At 40.7% G+C, this 21,404-nt stretch overlaps 2 protein-coding genes across 9 annotated transcripts in view; one reads left to right on the top strand and one right to left on the bottom strand.

Moving 5' to 3' along the window:
* Positions 1-2,837: 2,837 nt before the first annotated feature.
* Positions 2,838-14,613, top strand: GNG10 (G protein subunit gamma 10). The gene is made up of 3 exons (XM_072598094.1): positions 2,838-3,314; positions 8,807-8,938; positions 13,618-14,613. Exons 1-2 carry the CDS (start codon positions 3,234-3,236, stop codon positions 8,930-8,932), a joined length of 207 nt encoding a protein of 68 aa, XP_072454195.1. The 5' UTR covers positions 2,838-3,233; the 3' UTR covers positions 8,933-8,938; positions 13,618-14,613.
* A 3,196-nt stretch (positions 14,614-17,809) lies between these two features.
* Positions 17,810-21,404, bottom strand: part of SHOC1 (shortage in chiasmata 1) — a 114,262-nt gene continuing 110,667 nt past the window's right edge. For 6 of the 8 annotated variants that reach the window (XM_072598087.1, XM_072598083.1, XM_072598085.1 and 3 more), the window contains one exon: positions 17,811-18,607. In XM_072598087.1, coding sequence (XP_072454188.1) covers positions 18,507-18,607 — 101 coding nt within the window. In that variant the 3' untranslated portion in view covers positions 17,811-18,506. Of the gene's footprint in view, positions 18,608-21,404 lie in introns of all 8 variants that reach the window. The other 2 variants (XM_072598089.1, XM_072598090.1) reach the window with 1 other exon arrangement.

The following is a 21,404-nucleotide window of genomic DNA, read 5'->3' as shown; positions in this document are numbered from 1 at the left end:
TCTGTGCCACCCAATTAAGAACAGTGGATTTGAAATCAGAGGACATTGGTTCAAATATTGGCTTGGCTACATTATTTTTTCAGCTGTGTGACCTTGGGGACAGCTGGGGACAACTCCCTTCACTGAACCTTATTTTTTTTTTTTATTAGTAAGAAGGAAAGAAGGAGTTTGGCCTAGATGAGCTCTGAGCTCCCCTTCAGCAATAATTATTGAAATGTTCAATTTTATAATAGTGCAATTTTATCTTCTAGTGACTGATTTTTTCTTTGTGCCATACAATTTTTTCCAGTGTTGTACCACTGTGTCCTTTAGAAAGTGCCCTTTCTCAAGCAAGAGCCTCTAACATTCAATGGAAGAATGTTTGGCCACATTTGGGCCAAATAAGAGCATATGGCAGAGGGGAAACGCTCTAGAAATTCAAGGAAAGGAAAGACCAAAGACAATGGCTATTATTCCTACATGCAAAACAAATTGGAGAACTGACATAATTATCCAGACCCTGAAATGCCTGACATGGATGGGTCTGACTGAACTTCTTGAACTAAGAGGAAGTAGAGCTATTTCTTGAATTTATGGGCTTGGGAAGTCTAGACATTCGCTTCCTTTCTGTCTCAGGTGCAGTGAGACAGCTAAGTTGCACATCGGTTACAGCACTGGACCTGGAATTGGGAAGACCTGACTTCAAATCCAGCCTCAAACACTTAACTAGGCATGTGAGTCTGGGCAAGTCACTAAATCACTGCCTGCCTAAATTTCCTCAGCTGTAAAATGAGGACAATAATAGCACCTAATTCCCAGGGTAATCACAAGGATAAGAGGACATAATATTTGTAAAGTGCCTTGCAAACCTTAAAGCACCGTATAAATACTATTACTACCAATACTATCATAGGATTTAGAAGTGGAAGGGCCCATCAGAATTATCTCGTCCAATCCTCTCATTTTACAGATGAGAAAACAGGCCCAAAGAGTTTCAGTAACTTGCCCAAGGTCTCATTATTAGTAAGCAGCAGCATCAGAATTCCATCCGAGATCTTTGGATTCAAAATCAATTATTCCTGCTATTGCTACATTGTTTCTATCTTCTAGATTCAGTGGTGGGGTACAGGTGCCTTGAATGCATGAAGTATAGGCATTCAGTTACTTGGACAAGTGGAATATTCATTATGTATTAACATACTTTTACTGTCAAGCTAAAAAGGTAGAAATACTGCACGTCGGCCTTAATTTTTTAAAGAAAATTTTAAACAAATCACAGAATCACATACTGTTCTCACTGGAAAAGACCTCAGAGAACATAGAGTTGGGAAGGGCCACATAAATCAGCCATACCTGGCTAAAGATCCCCCCCAAGAACACCCCAATTAAGTCATTCAGCTTTTTCTTGAGGAACTCTCCCCATTCGCTAGCAGCCAGTTCTACTTCAGGGAGTTTTTCCTTGTAGCCAGCTAAAATTTGCTTGTCTACAACCTCTGTTCGTTGTTTTTTGTTCTCTCTGGGGTCAAGGTCAAGTAGAACATGTCTAGCGCCCCTTTCCCACGTCAGACCTTCAACTACATGAAAACAGTTGAGTTTTCCTCCTCCTCATTCCTCTCCTTCTCTCTCCATTGCTCCAAGTTCTCTCCTCTCTAGGCTATGACATGGTTTTGAGGCCCCCATCACACAATCTTGGTTACAATCCTCTTAGATCTCTACAGCTTGTCCTTGAAATATCATCTCTAGAGTAGAAAACAACACTCTATGTAATTAATCTGAGCAGAGCGACATGGGATTATCTATACACTTCTGTTTTGTGTTTCTGCGAATGCATCTTAAATTTCCATTAGTTTTCCTAGTTGCTTTGTAGCATTGTTGTTTCACAATGATTTAACAATCTTCTAAAACCTTTCTCCCTCCCTTCTTCCCTCTTTTCCTCCCTCCCTCCCTCCCTCCTTTCCTTCCTTCCTTCCTTCCTTCCTTCCTTCCTTCCTTCCTTCCTTCCTTCCTTCCTTCCTTCCTTCCTTCCTTCCTTCCTTCCTTCCTTCCCTTCTCTCTCTTTCTCCCTCCTTCTTTCTTTCTTTCCTTCTTATATTGCAACACAGAATTTCCTTGTCTACATTACCCCTCTGTCCCGATGAACTTGTAGCTTTAGTCCCCAATCTCCCATTAGATCTTCATCAAAGAAATTTGCTGCAAAGGTTCCCCCCCCCCCACATAACTGTCCCTTCAGATTTTAACTATTGATTTTGCATGTGCAACAGCTTTTCAGTTTTATGTAATCAAATCGTTCATTTTAACTTTTGGGGTCGCTTTGTCCCGTAGCCCCTGCATTTCCCCCATGTATCTTGCTGCCTTCTAAGGAGTTAACCCTACGCCCTGCTTATCCTCAGGTTCTTGCGCTAATTTCTGTCGGTCGGAGCTCCAGAGCAAGGCTTGTTTGGTCCAGTCCTTTCATTTTATGGAACAAGCTCTCCAAGTGTCATTACGACCCGAAAGGGAACTCCTAAAGGGGCCCGGGTGGAGGGAACCAAGAGCTGTGGAAGGCGAGACTGGCCCCTGTCTGTAATTCCAGCAAATGAGCCAGGGCCAAACTAAACAGCCCCAGCACGTAAAGTGGGCACGGAACCTTGAACCAGAACGTAGAGTGGGCACGGAACCTTCAAGTGCGCAAAGCGCTTCCCGGGGAGCGAAACAAGGCTGTGAAGACGGGGGTTCTTACCCCAGTTTAACAGATGAGGACACCGGGATGGGAGAGCTTAAGCGGCATGCCCGGCGTCCCATCCCATAGCCGCTGTCCGAGGCAGGATTTGAATTCCAGCCTCCAGGACCGTCCGTCCACCAGGCCCCCTCGCTGCCTTCCAGGACCAGCGGAGCCACAAAGATGCCTGCCAGCCCCGGCAGAGCGAGCCACGTGGCTCGGGGGCACCCCGGCCCCACCGGGCAGTCCCGAGGGTGCGCCCGTCCTGCGCCTGACCCATAGAGGGGGCTCTGGGGTGCCTGCGGAGGCCCGGGAACGTTGCCCCACCTCCCTCCCCGCCTTCCCTCCTCCTCCCGGCCGTGAGCTCAGTTCCTGCCTCCCGGCCCTTTTCTTTGGACGCGTGCTGGCGGCTCGGTGAGGGTGGGATCTCCTCTGCCCGCTGGGAGCCGCCCCCCTGCTCGCCACCCCCGGGAGGAGAGAACCCCCGCCGGGCTCGCCGTCCCCAGCAGGACCGATCACCCAGGCTCCGAGGCTCGGGCAGGATCGCGCCGCCGGCATGTCTTCCAGCTCCAACCTGAGCACCATGCAGCGCCTGGTGGAGCAGCTGAAACTGGAGGCGGGGGTGGAGAGGATCAAGGTAGGGGGGCCTGCGGGCACTGGCGGGCACGTCTGAGGGGGCGGGCAGCCGGGGGAGCGGAGGGAGGCCTCCGAGAGCGTCCTTTCTCCTCGGAATGGGTGTGGCCGCGGTGTATCCCGGTGTGGAGGTGCCTTCTCTCCCCCGAGATCCCCGGTGACTTGGATTTACTGCTCTGTCTGCCAGGGTGCCCCCCGGGCAAGGCAGAACTCTCCCAGCCCGCTTCCAAACGCGGGTGCCTCGCGCACGTTATCAGATGAGACATTACGCGAAGCGCTTTGCAAAACTTAAAACGCTTTATAGATGCCAGCTACTACTAGTGGTGTGGGCTCAGTGTGGGCTGGGGAGTTGGATCAGATCCCCCCTTTGAGGTGGGGCTGATGAAGGGAGGCTGAGAAGGTTCTTAAGCCCGGGAGGAGGGGAGGAGATGCCCAAAGTCGATCAGTAAACGTATCCCGTGCCCTCTCGGTGCCACGAACTGTGCTAGATGGGGGTGCATTTCCGGCCGGCCGCCTGGGGGCCCCACTTGGGGATCCCTTCCGTCTTCCTTTGAAACAAAGCCCAGTGGAGGCTTCTCGTGGGAGCCGCGTGACCCCGCTTTTGTGTGGCATGCCCATCACCGGGGTGCCACCTTGGCTACCCTGTGTGTGTGTTTTCTCCCCATCCCCACCCAGCTCTGTCCTCTCTCCTCACCCACCCTTCCTCCTTTCGGACTTCCTTCTCCTTCCTACAGCCAGCCCCTCCCCCGCTGCTGGCCTGGAGCGGTCAGCAGCACAAAAGTGGCCCGGTTCCCAGGAAGGGCTGCCCATCTTAGAGTGGGCAGCAGAGAAAGGTCCGGGGGAGGGCTGTTTTCTGATCCTGGGAAACGTCTTCCTTGTGGCTGCACCAGCTGCCTCCTGTTTATGGTCCAGAGCTGCAGATCCTTCGAGGGACTGTGGGCCAGCCCAGCTGAGCCTTTGTGTTGGGGAACACAAGAGACGTGGCATGGGGGGAGGGAAGACTTGGGATCTGACCTAAGGTCTCGAAGAGTCTAGAGAGGCTATCTCATGTCTCAGAGACAAGCAAACAGGAAAACAAAGGTGCATGGTCTAGGTCCAGCGGGGCAAGGAGTTTCAAGCAGCTTTGCTGGATGATGGGCGGGCATTCAGTTGTGGGTACTTAGAGCTCTAGGGGTTAGGAAGGGAAGGGAACAGGCATTTAATAGACACTGTTTTACAAATGCTATCTCATCTGATCCTCACAACCACCTTGGGAGGTGGGTGCTATTCCTGTGTTATAGAGGAGGAAACTGAGGCAAACAGACTTGTCCAGGGTCACACAACCAGCAAGTGTCTGAGGCTTTATTTGAACTCTGGCGATCCTGACCCCAGGCACAGCTTGCTGCCTCCAATGCCAAGAGATGGGAGAAAAGGGCCATTATCTCTGGGCTTCTTAATTTCTCCTCTGAGTACATACCACAGTAATGGTTTTTCTCTTTCACAATTAATCACAGGGTACTTCTAAGCAGCCACAAGGCTATTAGTAATAGACTTATCTAAGCTATTCAAGGATTACTTACTTTCTAGTTATGACGTGGTCCTAGCTTTCTGTTTGAACACACTGAAAGTAGTTGGAGACATTTGCTGATGATTTCTCCTGGTCTAGTCAGATCTTTCCAGCACCTGTGACCTTCTAACGGTGTTTTCCCTGAAGCAAAACACATTATCAGCCTGTTGCACAGCATAACAACATTTTACCCACTCGCTGCCTGGGAAGATTTGACCAGAATCAGTTTTAAGTTTGTAATTCTCATTCTGTCCCCTTGCTTAAACTTTCCCAGTTTCATCTGTAAAATGAGAATATTACTTGCCTAGTAATATCCCACTGAGTTGTTATAAGGAATGTACTCTGTAAATTAATATATTAATATGAGCTATTGGCTTTAATGCTATGGGAATACTATAGGAATATTATAGACATCTAGGTTAGGTAGGTGGTACAGTAGATAGAGTGCTGAGCCTAGAGTCAGGAATACTCCTCTTGAATTCAAATCTGGCCATAGATACTAGCTGTGTGACCCTGGGCAAGTCACTTAACCCTGTTTGCCTCAGTTTCTTCATCTGTCAAACAAGCTGGAGAAGGAAATGACAAACCACAACGTTATCTTTGCCAAGAAAATCCCAAATGGAATCACGAGAAGTCAGGCATGACTGAAAAAATGACTCAACCATATCAACAATCAAGTTTCAGTTTCCTTGTCAAACCGAGTATGACAGTGTATACAAAAGAAAAGTAAGAGCACTGTATTTAGGGGTTGTTAGCAGGCAAAGCTTATGAAAAAGCTTCATCTTAGTGGATTAAGTAACCTAATGCTGTGTGCAATTACCCTGTTCCTGTGTTCCCACAGCACCTCATTTGGCTTTGCCCTGACTTGTTAAACTACTCCCCAGCGCAAAATGCCAATGACTGCTCTTTCCACTGTTCTGATGGTGAATTCTGATTTGGTGGATGAAGTAAGGATGAAATAAGCAGAGGGCCCTAAGGAAACAGGGTTCTTCTAAGCAGCAATAAACTTCTGATTGAGTCTATGGAAGGACTGGGTGACTTAAAATTTTAGTGCTAGAAAAGACCTTAGGGATCATCTCATACAGGGGCTCACTCCCCTTTTTTTTGTGCCCTGGACACCTTTCACAGTCTAGTGAATGCTCAGATCATAGGATCCCATTTTGAAGTTGGAAGAAACCTTAAGGGGACATCAAGTCCCAACTCCCTCCTTTTACAGATAAGGAAACTGAAACTCCAATTTTCAGCTCCTCGCTGAATCCAGCAATCTTTCCACTGTACTGTGCTGCCTACTCTCAGGAACTAGAAGAGAGGGAATACCCCATGTGTAGACCACCTTTTTTCCCCCCTGGAAATTTGATTCTGAATGAAAGAATGAGAACACAATAATAACTTGAAGGAATGGTTGGGTAAAGAGAGGGTTTTCAAAGGATTGGGGGAGGAGCATCAGGATGGGATGATCATGGGGGACAGTCTTCTGGAAGAGAGGGGAGAAGATGGTATGGAGGGTGCCATTCAAGTTAGCCTTGGCCAGGAGTAGGGCCATCTATTCATCAGAAACAGGAGTAACGGAGGAGGAAATGGGGCATGACTTCAAGACATTTTGAGTAGAGGAGGAGAGGGATGCTCTTTGTGATCTGCTTCTGTTTTCTGTTAAAAGTCTTCCGCTGAGAACGGGGGATATGGTGGGCGTTGCAGGGCAACTGTATAGACAAGTGTTTATCATAGTCCTTTCTGGCTTGAAGTCTATGATCCAATGTCTTTCTTCTGGTGCCTAAAAAACCTCTGTTGCTATGAGCTACTTTAGTATATCTAAACCTGAAAATTGTCCTTCTGGATTTGGCTTACACTGTAATGATTGGGAACCAGCTAAATGGACCTTCTTAGAAAAAATGTCAAAAATCAGTAATCAAGGATTTTGGTTTATCTCTCTCCTTTTTTCTCTCTCTATAGGAAATATATCATAGCCTAGATAGAAATCTTAGAAAAGACACTTCCTACCAACAGCTAGTTTGTAGTGTAAAATGGGGACCAGTAATCTTTGTACTATCTCACCAGGTTGTTGTGAGGAAAGCAACTTGTAAACCATGAATTTCAATAGTCCAGTCTGATCCTTTAAGTCTCTGATGTACATGCTACCTGCAAATTACTGTGCTTCGACAGTACAGAAAGAATGAAAAACAGTTCTTGTGCTCAAGGAGCATTCAAGTTCTTGGATCTTACCGTCTAACTGGTATTCTTCAACCCAGTGGCAGTGGCTTCCTTGTTCCATGGACAAGACACTGCATCTTTTCACTGCAGGCATTCTCTCTGGCTATCTCCCATGCTAACCTCTCCGTCCTCCCCTCTGCCTGCTGACCTCCCTGGCTTCCTTTAAGTCCCAATTAAAATTCCACTTTCTACTGAGAGCCTTTCCCAGCCCCTCTTAATTCTAGTGTCTTCTCTCTGTTAATTATTTCCCATTTATCCTATGTATAGCTTGCTTATATTTGTTTGCATGTTGTCTCCCCCTATTAGATTCTAAGCTTCTTGACTGCAGGGACTGTCTTCTTTTTTGTATGCCCAGTGCTTAGTACACATAGTAGGCATTTAATAAATGTTTATTGATTGATTACTGGGGATGGGGAGGGGTGGCAATGGGTAGAATATTTCAAGAATCCATGATTTTGTGGGTGTAGGTTCTCCGTATACAGGTTTATCATAGTCCATTCAGTTCCTGGGTAGATAATCTTTATGAACTCTAGGTCTGAAACAAACAAAAATCAACCTGAAGGACACCCCCTCTAATGAGGAGCATGTTCAGACTCAGCTATATCGGTCCTTACTGTTGCCGGGCTTGTACTTGCAATCTCTTTAATTTGACAGGACCTGAGAATTCAGGATCAACTCTATGCCGTTATGAGTAAAGCATAAAATTCGATGTCAAGGTGATCTCTTATTACTGTGAACTCTCATGTTCTAGCCTCCCCTGTGAGCAGATTGCTGGGAGGCAGAAAACATCTCATCTAGCTACATAGAGGATAACACCACTATGTGGCATTAAGAAATGAAAGACATCCTCTTTGTTTAAGATGGAACACCAATCAGCATATCACAGTTACAAGGTGGTAGTAAAGGAAAAGAAGATGGGATTTACATGAGGGAATTATTATTAACTAATTAAGATAAAAATAAGGAAACCCCCCCCAGTACTCAGACGTTTCCTTCTCTAAGAATTCTGAATCCTGAATCATATTTATTTTATAGCTCACAACAATTCGGTAAAGTAGGCATTATCATCTCCATTTTATAGATGAGGAAACTGATCTTCATTGAGAGTGCCTTTATTACAAGATAGGGTAATTGGGTACTTAATCTACAAGGTACAGAATTTTAAATTCTGAATAAAGAACCTACTTTCTCTGGATGAAAGACAAAAACTCCTCTACCTTTCTCTCTTTCCTTTTTCTCCTCTGTTCTCTTTTCTCTCTCCACCAACCTCCACTCCCATTTTTGGTGCCTTGAAACAATTTATTTGCTTTCTGCAGGTGAACATTATACAGGGCTGCTAAGAGTTGTATATTTGCTAGAAAACCAGTTCCTTGATATGTTTGCCCATGTTGTGTAACAGACAAAACTCTCCAAACAATTTCTGTTTCTCTGAGTTTAATAGTTCAAAGGTGTGGTTATCATTCACTTCACTGAGTTATTACATCCATGTAATGCAAAGGTTCTTAATCTTCTTTGGATGTCATGTGCCTATGGCAGTCTGGTGATGCCTGTGGACTTCTTCAAAGGATGATGTTTTTTAGTGCATAAAATAAAATACATAGGATTATAAAGGAAACCAGTTATATAACAGTAATCAAGGTTCAAAATGCTTATTATAATGGAGTAGGAATTGGTTCTTGAAGGGTGCTATATGGGAAAGGTGGAAGAGAGACATAACTGTTTTATCTTCTTGCTTCATTCAGGTCTCTCAAGCAGCTGCAGAACTCCAGCAGTACTGCATGCAGAATGCCTGCAAAGATGCCCTTCTGGTGGGGGTTCCAGCAGGGAGCAACCCCTTCCGAGAGCCCCGGTCCTGTGTTTTATTGTGATGACAGGTAATTGTGTCTGGTGCTTTATTGGGGCTCATTTTTTATCTCCGAATGCCCTTGACATTTTCAGGGGCCTCCACACAGGTTTGGTGGTAATCTCTGCCTGTGTTTTGGTGCTCATTTGCTGACTGGGAGGATATAAAGTCAGAGCAGCCAAATCTTTACATCACAGATTTAGAACTGGAAAAGGGACCTTAGAGAATGTCCAGTTTAACCCTTTCATTTTACAGATGAGGAAATGGGGCTCCACGAAGTCACAGAGGTAGAGAATTCAGTTAGGTGGCAAAGTGCTGGGCCTGGAGTGAGGAAAACTCTCATCTTCTTCATTTCAAATCTGACCTCTGTTACTAGATTTTTGTGACCCTGGGCAAGTCACTTAACCCTGCGTACCTCAGTTTCCTCATTTGTATAATGAACTGGAGAAGGAAATGTCAAACCACTCTAGTAACTTGGACAAGAAAATCCCTAAATGTGGCCATGAAGAATCAAATATGATTGAAAACAACTCAACAGCAAAATATATATATACATGTATAATACACACATGCAGAAATGTATACATGTACACTACACATAATACATATAATATACAACACACATACATACACCCATACACATACATGGTTTTCTAAGTCACTATATGGCCTGCAGGGATCCTTATGTATAATTCAGTGGCCCCTGTTTTCATTTGAGTTTGACAGCACTGGTGTAGTGGAAACAGGATCCAGGAGATCTAGATTTCATTGTCAGCTCTACTCTCTACTAATTGTGTGTCCATGAGTGAAGAATCCCTTAATCTCAGTGAAGATCAGTTTCCTCATCTGTAAAATGGACATGATAATGCTGCTGTTACCTACTTTACTGAATTGTTGCACTTTGTGAACTATAAAATAAACATGATTCAGAATTCAGAATTTCTAAGGAAACTTCTGAGCACTGGGGTTTTTTCCTTATTCTCATTTTAATTGGTTAATAATAATTCCCTGATGTAAATCCTCTTTTCTCCCTTTACTACCACCTTGTGATTGTGATATGCTGATAGGTACTAGTAATTGCTTATGTGCCAAATTCTCCATTTGGTACTACAGTATGAAAGATCCCCTGAGTAGTAGCCTTGACAGAAAGGGCTTGGTTGTACAAATATGACTTCCCTCTTAAGATATTTCAGACATTGGGTGAAGCCAAGATGGCAGAGTAAAGGCAGGGAATCAGTTGGGCTGTCCCCCAAACCTCTCCAAATACCTGTAAAAAATTACTCTAAACAAATTCTAGAACAGCAGAACCCACAAAAAGATAGAGTGAAATAAATTTCCAGTCCAAGACAACCTGGAAGTTTGACAGGAAAAAGCTGTTGCACCAGATTGCGAGAGGAACAAAGTCCAGCACAAGTTGTGTCAGCACAGACCCTGGCCCCTGCAAACCTGGAATTCACCTCAGGACTGAATCGCTGGCAGCTGTGGCAGTTTCCAGACTTCTCAAACCACAAACTCCAAAGACAACTTAGAAGGTCAGTAGAAAAAGTTTGTCAGACCTGGATGAGAGAAGAGCACAGCCTAGCCTCGGCCCCAGCACAGTCCTGGGGTGGTAGCAGTGGCTGCTTCCAGAGCCCTCAGCCCAAAGATGGTAAGGGATTTAACCAACTGATCAAAAGGTGATTACATGGGTCTCTTTGCTGGCACTGAGGCAGAATTCTGTTGCTTTGCCCATACTTGGATATGGGTTGAAGTTGTGGGTGGCAGTCCTGGGGCGAGGAGGAGCACCAGCATAGCAGAGCTTGTGGTAGCAATGGAGAGGAAACCCTCCTCACAGAGGAGGGTTTTCCCCAGGGCAGAAAAGAGTGCTTGTGGTCACTCACAGACCAGAGCCTAGAGCAGGAGAGGAGTAAACATCTCTCCTTAGATGATACCACCATGGAAGAACTGAAAATTTATAGGTCCCTAGAAGTATCTCTGAAAACAGTTGCACAAAACCCCTGAAGCTTGGGACAGTATGCCCTTCACACTGGAGGCTGAGCCCTCCCTTAACAAGGAGTTAAAAAGTCTAGTTAACTAGCTGGGAAAATGAGCAAACAACAGGAAAACCTTAGATTATAGAAACTTACTTTGGTGACAAAGAAGATCAAAACATACATTCAGTCAAAGCTCCTATATCCAAAGCCTCCAAGAAAAATATGAATTGGTCTCAGGCCATCGAAGAGCTCAAAAAGGATTTTGAAAATCAAGTAAGAGAAGTACAGAAAAAATTGGGAAGAGAAAGGAGAATGATGGAAGAAAATCATGAAAAGCAAGTCAACAGCTTGGTAAAGGAGACCAAAAAAACACTGAAAAAAAATAATACCTTAAAAAATAGACTAGGCCAAATGTCAAAAAGAAGTCCAAAATCCAGTGAGATGAAGAATGCCTTAAAAATCACAATTGGCCAAATGGAAAAGGAGGTCCAAAAGCTCACTGAAGAAAATAATTCCTTAAAAATGAGAATGGAGCAAATGTTAGCTAATGACTCTATGAAAAACCAAGAAATTTTAAAACAAAACCAAAAGAATGAAAAAGAATGACAATATGAAATATCTCATTGGAAAAATGGCCTGGAAAATAGATCCAGTAGGGATAATTTAAAAATTATTGGACTACCTGAAAGCCATGATCAAAAAAAGAGCCTAGACATCATCTTTCAAGAAATTATCAAGAAAAACTGCCCTGATATTCTAGAACTAGAGGGCAAAATAGAAATTGAAAGAATCTACTGGTCACCTCCTCAAAGAGATCCCAAAATGAAAACTCCCAAGAATATTATAGTCAAATTCCAGAGTTCCCAGGTCAAAGAGAAAATATTACAAGCAGCCAGAAAGAAACAATTCAAATATTGTGGAACCACAATCATGATAACACAATATTTAACAGCTTCTACATTAAGGGATTGGAGGACTTGGAATATGATATTCCAGAGGTCAGAGAAGCTAGGATTAAAACCAAGAATCACCCACCCAGCAAAACTGAGTGTGATCCCATGAGGGGGAAAAATTGATATTCAGTGACTAGAGGAATTTAATGCATTCTTGAGAAAGGACCAGAGCTAAATAGAAAATTTGACTTTCAAATACAAGACCCAAGAGAGGCATGAAAAGGTAACCAGGAAAGAGAAATCATGACGGACTTATTAAAGTTGAATTGTTTAGATCCTTACATGGGAAGATGATATTTGTAACTCATGAGACCTTTCTCATTATTAGGGTAGTTGGAGGGAACATACATACATATATATGTATACATACACACACACGTATATATATATGTATATATATATATATATACATATATATATACTATATATATGTATATATACAGGTATATTATATATATGTATATATAGACAGAGGGCACAGGGTGAGTTGAATATAAGGGATGATATCTAAAAAATAAAATTAAGGGGTGAGAGGAACGTACTGGGAGAAGGAAAAAGATGTAGAATGGGGTAAATTATCTCATATAAAAGCAAAAGCATTTACAGTGGAGAGGAAGGGGGTGAGGTGAGAAGGAATGATTGAGCCTCACTCTCATTAGAATTGGCTTAAGGAGGGAATAATATACACACTCAATTGGTTAAGGAAATCTGTCTTACTCTAGGAAAGTAGGGGGGAGGGGAAGCTCTTTGCTCCTTTTGTTGTTGTTTTGTTTTGCTTTACTTTTTCTTTCTTTATTTCCTCTCTCGTTGGTTCTAATTCTTCTTTACAACATGACTAATATGAAAATGTTTAATATGATGATATGATATGATTGTATTTCAGAGCCTGTATCAGATAGCATGCTGTCTTGGGGAGGAAGGAGGGGAAGGAGGAGGGAGAGAAAATCTAAAACTCAAAAGCTTATGGAGGTGAATGTTGAAAACTAAAAATAGATTTGAGAAAAAAAATTTTAAAAAGATAATTCAGACATCTAGCCTTCAACAGGAGGGTAAATTTAGTTGTTTGGAAAAGAAGTGAAAATATAGGTAAAGATTAATTTTTAATTGTTAATTTCAAAACTATACTATCCTTTTCAGGGTAAATTGAAAGTATGTATTAAAATTTTCAGGAATGTCATGTTTCCATTTTCTTTTCTTTCTTTTTCCTTTTTTTTTTTTTAACAGAGGAGAGAATTTAATATTTGAAAGCTTTAATTTTGTCTTATTCTTAAAAAAAATAAACACCAGAGTGAACATTTTCATTGGTTATCAAGGTCCTCAAAGAACCAACAAGTTCAGATCTTGGTATTTAGTAGCTCTTTCCAGTAGGGTATAATGGAAAGGGTGCTGGATTTGAGTAAGAACTTCTAGTTTTGAATTCCAGTTCTGCTGCTGCCTACTTCTACTTGTGCAATGCTGTTAGGCAAGTTACTTCACCTCTGTAAGTCTCCATTCTCCAATCTGTAAAACAAGAGATTGTACATCCAAGGTCCTTTTTGGTTCTAAACCTATCACCTATATCAGGAAATTCTCCTGTACCTGTGAAAGGAAGCTGCTTAAATTAAGAACCAAGAAAATAATCACAACACTAACTTTGTGTAGTAATTGTACTTTTTTGATGGACATTTATAATCTTTATAATATAGTTTGGGCATTTTGTTTTATACTGTCATTTTCTGACTTGAGAGAATGGAATGTTTTATAAAATTAGAGCACCTCCCAAACTATTTTCTTTTTCTTAACAGGAAGAAGTTCATTGAGGAGTTATCTTCAAGCATGCAGTGATTAACAGCTGCTTCTGAGTCTTAAGAAAATATTTTTTTTTTCTGTGGCCAAACAATTTTTAGATATTTGAGTCCTTCCCATTACCAGCCCCTGCAGTCAAATGCCTTCAGGAATGAATGGAACTTTCTAGATACATAAAGGAGTGGATCCACATGTAATAATTTTTTGGGGGGGAGGGAAGGTGAAATTCTTGTACAATAGTCTCCACTTTAAAATACACATACACTATTCCACTTCCAACAAAACTATCCACCTCTCATAACTCAGTAATGACTGTTTCTATACATATATATATTCTATAAAAAACAGCCTGTTTTTACTTAAGTGGCTACATTTTAGCAAAGAAAAATTTTCTTCTACTAAAAAATTATTTTCATTGTAACTTGTTGTGTCTAAAGGTTTTTATTTTCCAGCAAGTGTTTTTCTCCCTCTTTAAAATTTTCATTTTCTAAAGGAACACACCCAAGTGCAGATTACTGGCTTTACTAATCAAGCAGTGTCTTGATTTTTCTAAAGCAGAAGATAAAATATTTTATTTTTAACACTAAACATAGGAGCTATTTCTTAAGTAGTTTGTTTTGAAAGACCAATATTATCATATTAAATTGCTTCATTTAGATATAATTGATCCTTGTGTGTTCTTAAGTTTATTTCATGGTTTTATTTATGCTGAAAAAGGTACTGCATTTAAAAGAATTATCTTTTGGGAAAAATGTTTAAAGCATGATTAAGAGAACATTAGAAAATAAATGTAAACAGAATCATAGAAAACTATCAAAACCAGAAAGAAGTTTTCAGTTCTTAACCATCTATTGCCATTGTAGTTTTGGTGGTGTGCCTTTGTTTCATGCAGGATACTTTAAAAAGGATACTTTTATTCTTTAATGTTTTTCATTTTCTGTACTTTGTTTTTTTGTAATAGCTTCTTAGAAGATTAAAAATAAATTTTTCCCTAATGTTTTTGATCATCTTTTCTTATCAGTGAAAAAGCCATGATTCTGTGGTAATTGTTATTTTAAAACTTTCATAGGTTCATGTTTTCTCATGGGACAAAATGGAAGAAATTTCTTTTTCAGGCTGTGTAGAATTGTGTAAAAGTCCCCAAAACACGCACACAAGAGGGAAGAAGGGAAGAAAACAGCAGAAAGCAGAAGCAGAGACTACAAGTCATCATTAGAAAAGATGAGATTAGATCTAGAAAGAGGCCTGATAGCAGGAAGAAATGATGGGAGAGCACATGGCTCTGAGAGAGATGGGAAAGGATCCGTTGCTAAGAGAACAGAGTAATGCCATGGTACTTAATAGAGGAGCAAGTAGCTCCGTGTACTCTGATCTTCTCTGAAGTCATAGAAACCTGTATCTATAGATCAGTAGTTGATTTTTATAATGACCTTGAGACATTCAGAAATGTTTTACGTCCGATATAAATTCATTCATGGCTGAATGGTTAGGAAGATCTTATTAAGCAGAGTGTGTGGGGTCCAAAGCTAAATGTCAGCATCACCGTGTTTACACCAAAGAGGAACAAATGTAGACCCTTTTCATTAATAGAGATGTTCTTTTTCTTTGGGCTTTTCACAGGATATACATATATACACACAGATATACATATACACACATATCTGTACATACACATATCTTCCTATATATGTACACACATACATACATATATATATATCTATATACATACGTATATGCACACAGGATATATATAGATATATACAGGATATCTATCTATATACACACAAATACTTCATGAGGTTGGTAAACGTATGTCCCTGTTTTATTCCTTGCCTGATGTTGATACTCAATGCAACACTGAATAAAGATTGTACATTGCCCAGATGTTGACTTGCAGGTGGCTGAGTCAAACCTTCAGGTCATTACAGATCTATACTGTGGTGGACTCAGAATTGAATAGGAATAAATTGGACTGGATCCTATTTGAAATGTTGCAACACACTGACTGAGGTATGGAGTAAGAAGAAAAGGTACCTCATGGTCTCTATTTCCTCAGTAGCCTAGGAGGCAAGGCTATCTGCTGAAAGAAATGGAAGTGGAGGAAGAACTGGAGGAGAGAAGAGAAGGATACAGCCACGAAGGATAGAGAGGCAATAAACAAAGAATATGCTTTTCTGTTCAGCAGTGAAGACCCAGTTGATATAAAATAATATGAATTTGTAGTGGACCAGGCTAGTGTATTGGGTGGACTTTAGTAGTGTCGAGCAGCTTGGAAGTATGAATGGAGAAAGGCAGATGGTGGTGATATCTGATCCAGGGTGGAGGACTGGAGGGTGAGAATGGAGGTGAGACAAGGGGTGAGTGAGAGGTCATCTGTAGAGGCAAGACTAAGGCCAGGGGTGATGAACCTGGAGAATGGGAAGAGATTGGAGGTTATAGCTATTGTTTTAAGCCATAAGGTGCTCTAGTAATACAAGTTCATAATAGTATGGATGAGAACAACGACAACATAATCATTGTCTTATTAGCAGTGCATGGAGCAAAGACGCTGTAGCCTCCTCAGAGTTCTTTGTAAAAGAGGAGGGTCTCAGCTTCATGATGGTAAAGAGTGGGACTAGATTTGTAACGGCAACAGGCATTGGCTAGCTTTGCTAGCAGCCACGCTGTGAGGCTGAGGGAGTGTGATGACAGAATAAGCATTAAAATTTAATTGAAGACAAGATAGACTTCTCAGATAAACTATTCTGATAGTATTTCTCCCCCCACCCCCCATTAAAAAATCCTAGCAAGTCATTTCAGTATTAATGCATGGTTTGATGGTCTTTTAAACATCATATTAGTTTTCTTTTAGAAGGCTTTGTAGTTCTCCTTATGACCTATGTATGGGAAACTTTATTCTAGCAAAGCCTCTGAGAATCAGAATTGAATATTCGTTTGTCTTGGATGCAGTTAGTCCAGCTCCTTGTTTTCTGAACAGTTGTAAAATGAGAAGACACCATAGGTGTCTCCTTTCCATCATTATTAGCCTGAGGAAATGGGGAACCCTGGGACTTTGCCTGTATCAGTCCTCAAGGTTTTCTATTTACATTTTCTTTAAACCCTCCTCTACTTCTCCATACCATACACACATGTGTGTGTTTATATGTTATAATAGAGGTTTTTCAGGTTCTGATGACAGGAAGGGGCACAAGTAGAGCCAAAGGACCACAGTGAATTTGTCCTTAAAACCAAAGCATCTTCAGTTACTTATATTTGTAGACTGAGACTTTAATAGGGAGGAAGCAGTTTCCTAGGCTTAGAGATTTAAGAAACAGTTCCCTAGATTACTGCAAAGTCTGTAAAGCCAATGGAAGGAAAGTGGTTAAGCCAGAAACAACCAAAAATAGTTAAGAATAGTCAACAGACCCTGGGTCTTACTCAGACCTCACTTTTTCTTCCCCTCAGTAAATGAGAAAAATAAGGCTGGTTGTGCTGTGATTTTTCAAGGCCAAACATAAGTCTTTTTGGGTTTCCTCACATATTTTAAAAAACATATTTGAACTTTTAATACCTACATTGTATTGATTCTGTTGTTTCTGTCAAGTATTTAGAAATCTTGGTAAGGAAGGGATGGTACCATCTTTGTCCAAGAGATGATTAAATTACCATTTTATAGCAGTAGCCTGTTATCCTCCTCAGTTACTGTTGGCATATGACGTCAACAAGGCTCATTTTATGAAAAGGATAACTGTTACCAACATCTATTGTTTAAATAATTTAATTTAGTTAATCGTATTTGATATTTTGGTCATCATAATTGTATCATCCAAAATTGCAGGCCAGAGTGCTAACTGATGCTTTGCAAAAGTAGAAATTCCTTAGCAAACCACACACCCATAATGTATTGCAGAAGGGGATCTTATTTTGTGCAGTTATGGGGACATATCAACATGTAGTATTTTGGTAACCCAGAAATGATGAGGCTTCTTTAACTGTTTGGATAAATAAGTATTTCTTAAGCTATTCTAAATTGGTATGAAGAATTCTAATACAATATCTTATGCCTGAGACACTAGAAGCAGCTGATTTGCTAAGGAACACAGTCTTTTAAAACTGGAAGTGCATATCCTAGTTTTTCTAGTTCTCCAGACCGAACAAATTTCATTTGTACATAAATACTGCTGAATACACCACTCTCTCCAGCATTGCCCTACAATCCTAAAATTTGTGGCCAACTTTCTGAAATCATTATGAAAGCTAACATTTACATGCTGCTTTAAGTTTTGCACAGTGCTTCGCATACATGAAAAATATAATAAAGTAAGGACACAAAGAACTGGGGTAGAATACCTGAACACCATACTGCACTTTGCCTGGAACTTGGAAAGAAAATGCCTGGCAGGCAGTCCCTATTACACATAAGACTTATGTCAAAAACATGTTTCTACTACTTAGGATCACAGTATTTTTCTTATTGTGTGCTTTCAGTGGGAGTCATCATAAAGTAGCAGATTAAAGGAGGCTCTACTTTCAAGCTCAGTTTTAGGCACTTCCTTGTCTCAGAGGGATGGCTCTGCTCTTTCTTTTTTACTTTCTGACTTGAAAGGGTTACACTGGCTCAAAGATTGTGATTCGTACTGCTTTATTTCATTCCAGATGCATGGAGTTTTTGGGTAACAAGGAATAATTTCATTCTCTAAAATTAACTGAATTCTGGACACTATAATTTATGAAAATATAAATTATAGAAGAAGGTGACATACATTTCTTGGAAATTTAATTTCATTAGAATATTGAGAATTGGAGAATAACCTTTTCTTAAATATATACCAACATTCTGAATAGAGCTTCGTACAGTGATAATATATTCCAAAGCTCCTTACAATATAGTAACTGGCCTGGTGCTTCTTCAAAAAAACCTAAGGCGTGTTTGACCATCGGTTCTTCCAGGGACTTTTTCATACACTAGTCTCCTTTTTTTGATTTGGGGTTGCTGAGAATATATCAAATCTATGGAGAAAAGAAAAGGAAAACTATTTTGTGGCTTATCACAACAGACAGTGGCTATGAAAGTAGTTTGTTTTAGCTTTATAAATGGATTTTGGGTATAAAGAAACTGTCCAATACATGTATTACTTACTGCTAAATTACTAAATTACAACTATATTAAAAAGATATGACTTTTTCGATTACTGCATTTTAAAACATAAAATACAACTTTTTCTACATGGTGTAATGTATATTTCAAAATTTTCATATTAGTAAAATGCTTATTTTAAACCATATATGCTCTTACCTGGAGTGAAAAGCAGGGAGAAATTGCTAAGATGCCACTAAGACATGGCCTTCTGACTGTTGGAAGGAGTCAGTAAACTTTCACGAATTAGGGCATAAGAAAGAACCAACTGTAGTTTGTATCATCCTTAAAAAATTAGGAAATATGACCTATCGTTCATATAGGTTATGAACATGTATGTGTAAATATATATATATACCCTATATACATACACACACATATATATTAATATTACATATTACAGAGAGAGGAGAGAAAGAGGGGGAGCAGACATGTATAAATAAGATGTGTAGGTTAATGACCCGTGGTTCATCCAGAGACATGTTGCCCTGGCTGTCTTTGGACTGTGGCATGGGGTGAGATTGGTACTGTGAGTCTCATGCTCTTCTGGTCTCTGTTGCCTGGCTTTCACTCCTTATCTTATCCAGCTTTTTCCTTAGGTTTGTACAGGTATTTCTGTCATACATATGGGTCCTTAAGTTTCTTTAAGTGCACATTCAAGCAGTACATGTGCCTTCTTTAGTGAGTCTGGGCTTTGGGGTCTATCTTTACCAACAGTTTGAGTCATTCAGAGGGACCCTGGACCAGTGGATCCTAGCACCTGGGTCCTAGGACCTTTGGTTTTATTTAGGTTTTAGGCCAAACTGCCATCATAAGTGTAGATCAGCAACTTCCTCTGTCATTTATAGCCTAATAGAGTTGACTAGGGGCACTGAGAAGTTAAGTAATTTGCCCTTGGTCATACAGTCAAAATAGGTCAGAGGCATGACTTGAACTCAGGTCTCTTTGACTCCAAGACCAGACCTCTGTCTATTATGCTATTCCCTCTTTTGTTGCAGGATCAAATAGTATGTACTGAAAGGCACCTCAAAGGTCATCTCCACTCTCTTAATTTTGTATATGAAGAATAACCAGAGAGGAGAGGAAGTGGCTTTCTGAGGTCATCTAAGTTGTGAGCAGCAGAGGAAGGAGCCTGGGTATTTAACTCCATACTTAGCATCTTCTACTGCATTGAGATGTCTTTAATGTATATACAAATGTGAAATAAATGTAAAGTCTACAGGGTAATTTTGAGATGATTGGGTAATAAAATCCTAAAATATTATTAGAGGCACAGTAATTCATGGTATTTTCAAACTGAAACCGTGAGGAGTCTTGGCCTGCCACTGACAGCCCTCAAAGGAATTGCAGAATAGTTCGAGGCGTCAGCACTGGTATCTAAGGGAAACCAGCTGCAGCAGCTATTTTCTCCATCTAGTTCAAAGAGCTAAGCCAGCTGCATATGGCACTTCCACAAGCTCTTGAACTGACTGTTGTTTTTCTAAGGTTTACATTTATTGTTACTTCTTGGCCTATTCAAATTCAAAATTCTTTGTAAATTAAAAAAAGGGATGGGAAAGGTATTTTATCAATCTAACAAATGAAGAATTAGTAATTATCTGACTACTCAAATCTTTGGTTTTTAATTTTTTATTTGTTTTATTGTATACAGCCAATTCAGGGAATTTTCTCATGTATACCTGATAAAATGCACTTTTTATAGGTATTCAATAACACTCTTTTATATCCTGCAAAATCCACTTGGAAATCTTTTCTAGTATCATCTACCACTCCCAGTTATCTAAATAGTTATAATAATCAAACTAAGTAAATATTAAACTAGGAAAACCCCCATAAAACATAAATATTTATGTATCGGTTGTTTTTGTCATTACATTTAACACCAGTACATTTTATGTTCTGGGGAGTCTGGGACTAGAACTTTTGGAACTCTCTACAGTACTTGACTCTGTGCTATTCAGTAGAAAGTATGCTCAGTGAAAACACAGGTGACATTTTCCTGGAAAAGATCTAGCTAGCATCTTGGGAGAATGAGATTGAAGTTCAATACAGTTATGAAAAGATAAGTACAGAAGTGCTAATTAGCAAGAAATAGAAGAATTTTTAAAATGAACTATACGGTTATAAGGTAGAAAGAGACTGGTCACAAGAGAAAACAGTTGGAAGTTTTGTAGATATATTAAAATTTCTAAAGGAAAGCCTTTAGTCACAGATTCGTAGGATTTAGGCTTATCTTATGGAATCACTTCCTGTGACCCACAACTTTACCCTTCTTTATTCTTAAGCTCCTCCATCCCACTCTGTTGTCCTGGTCTCTCACCCCTTATGTGGCTTCATTTCTCCCACTCTATGGTCTTGACCCTGTAGTTAAGTAGTACAACTACACCATATCTGGCATCCTTATGTTCTTCATACCCTTGTTCTTGGCCACTCAGACTGTCAGACCTTCCATGTACCTACTGTCCTGTGGCTGAATGCTGCCGCATCAAGTCCTGCAGTTATGCCCGCTGCTAATCTGATCTCAATTGGACTCTCCCTGTTGCATCACAGACTTTCAGTTTTCTTCTGCTCTCTAATCTCACATTCACTGTATAGCATCTATTCTAAACTCTTACCTCCGCAAACCCCCAGTGCAATTCCTATTCTATTCTCCCCGCCCCCACACTCCCT

The sequence above is a fragment of the Notamacropus eugenii genome, chromosome 3 (assembly GCF_028372415.1).
Source record: "Notamacropus eugenii isolate mMacEug1 chromosome 3, mMacEug1.pri_v2, whole genome shotgun sequence".
Classification (NCBI taxonomy): domain Eukaryota; kingdom Metazoa; phylum Chordata; class Mammalia; order Diprotodontia; family Macropodidae; genus Notamacropus; species Notamacropus eugenii.
Note: the sequence above shows the minus strand (reverse complement) of the source record. Positions and strands in the feature narration are given on the sequence as shown.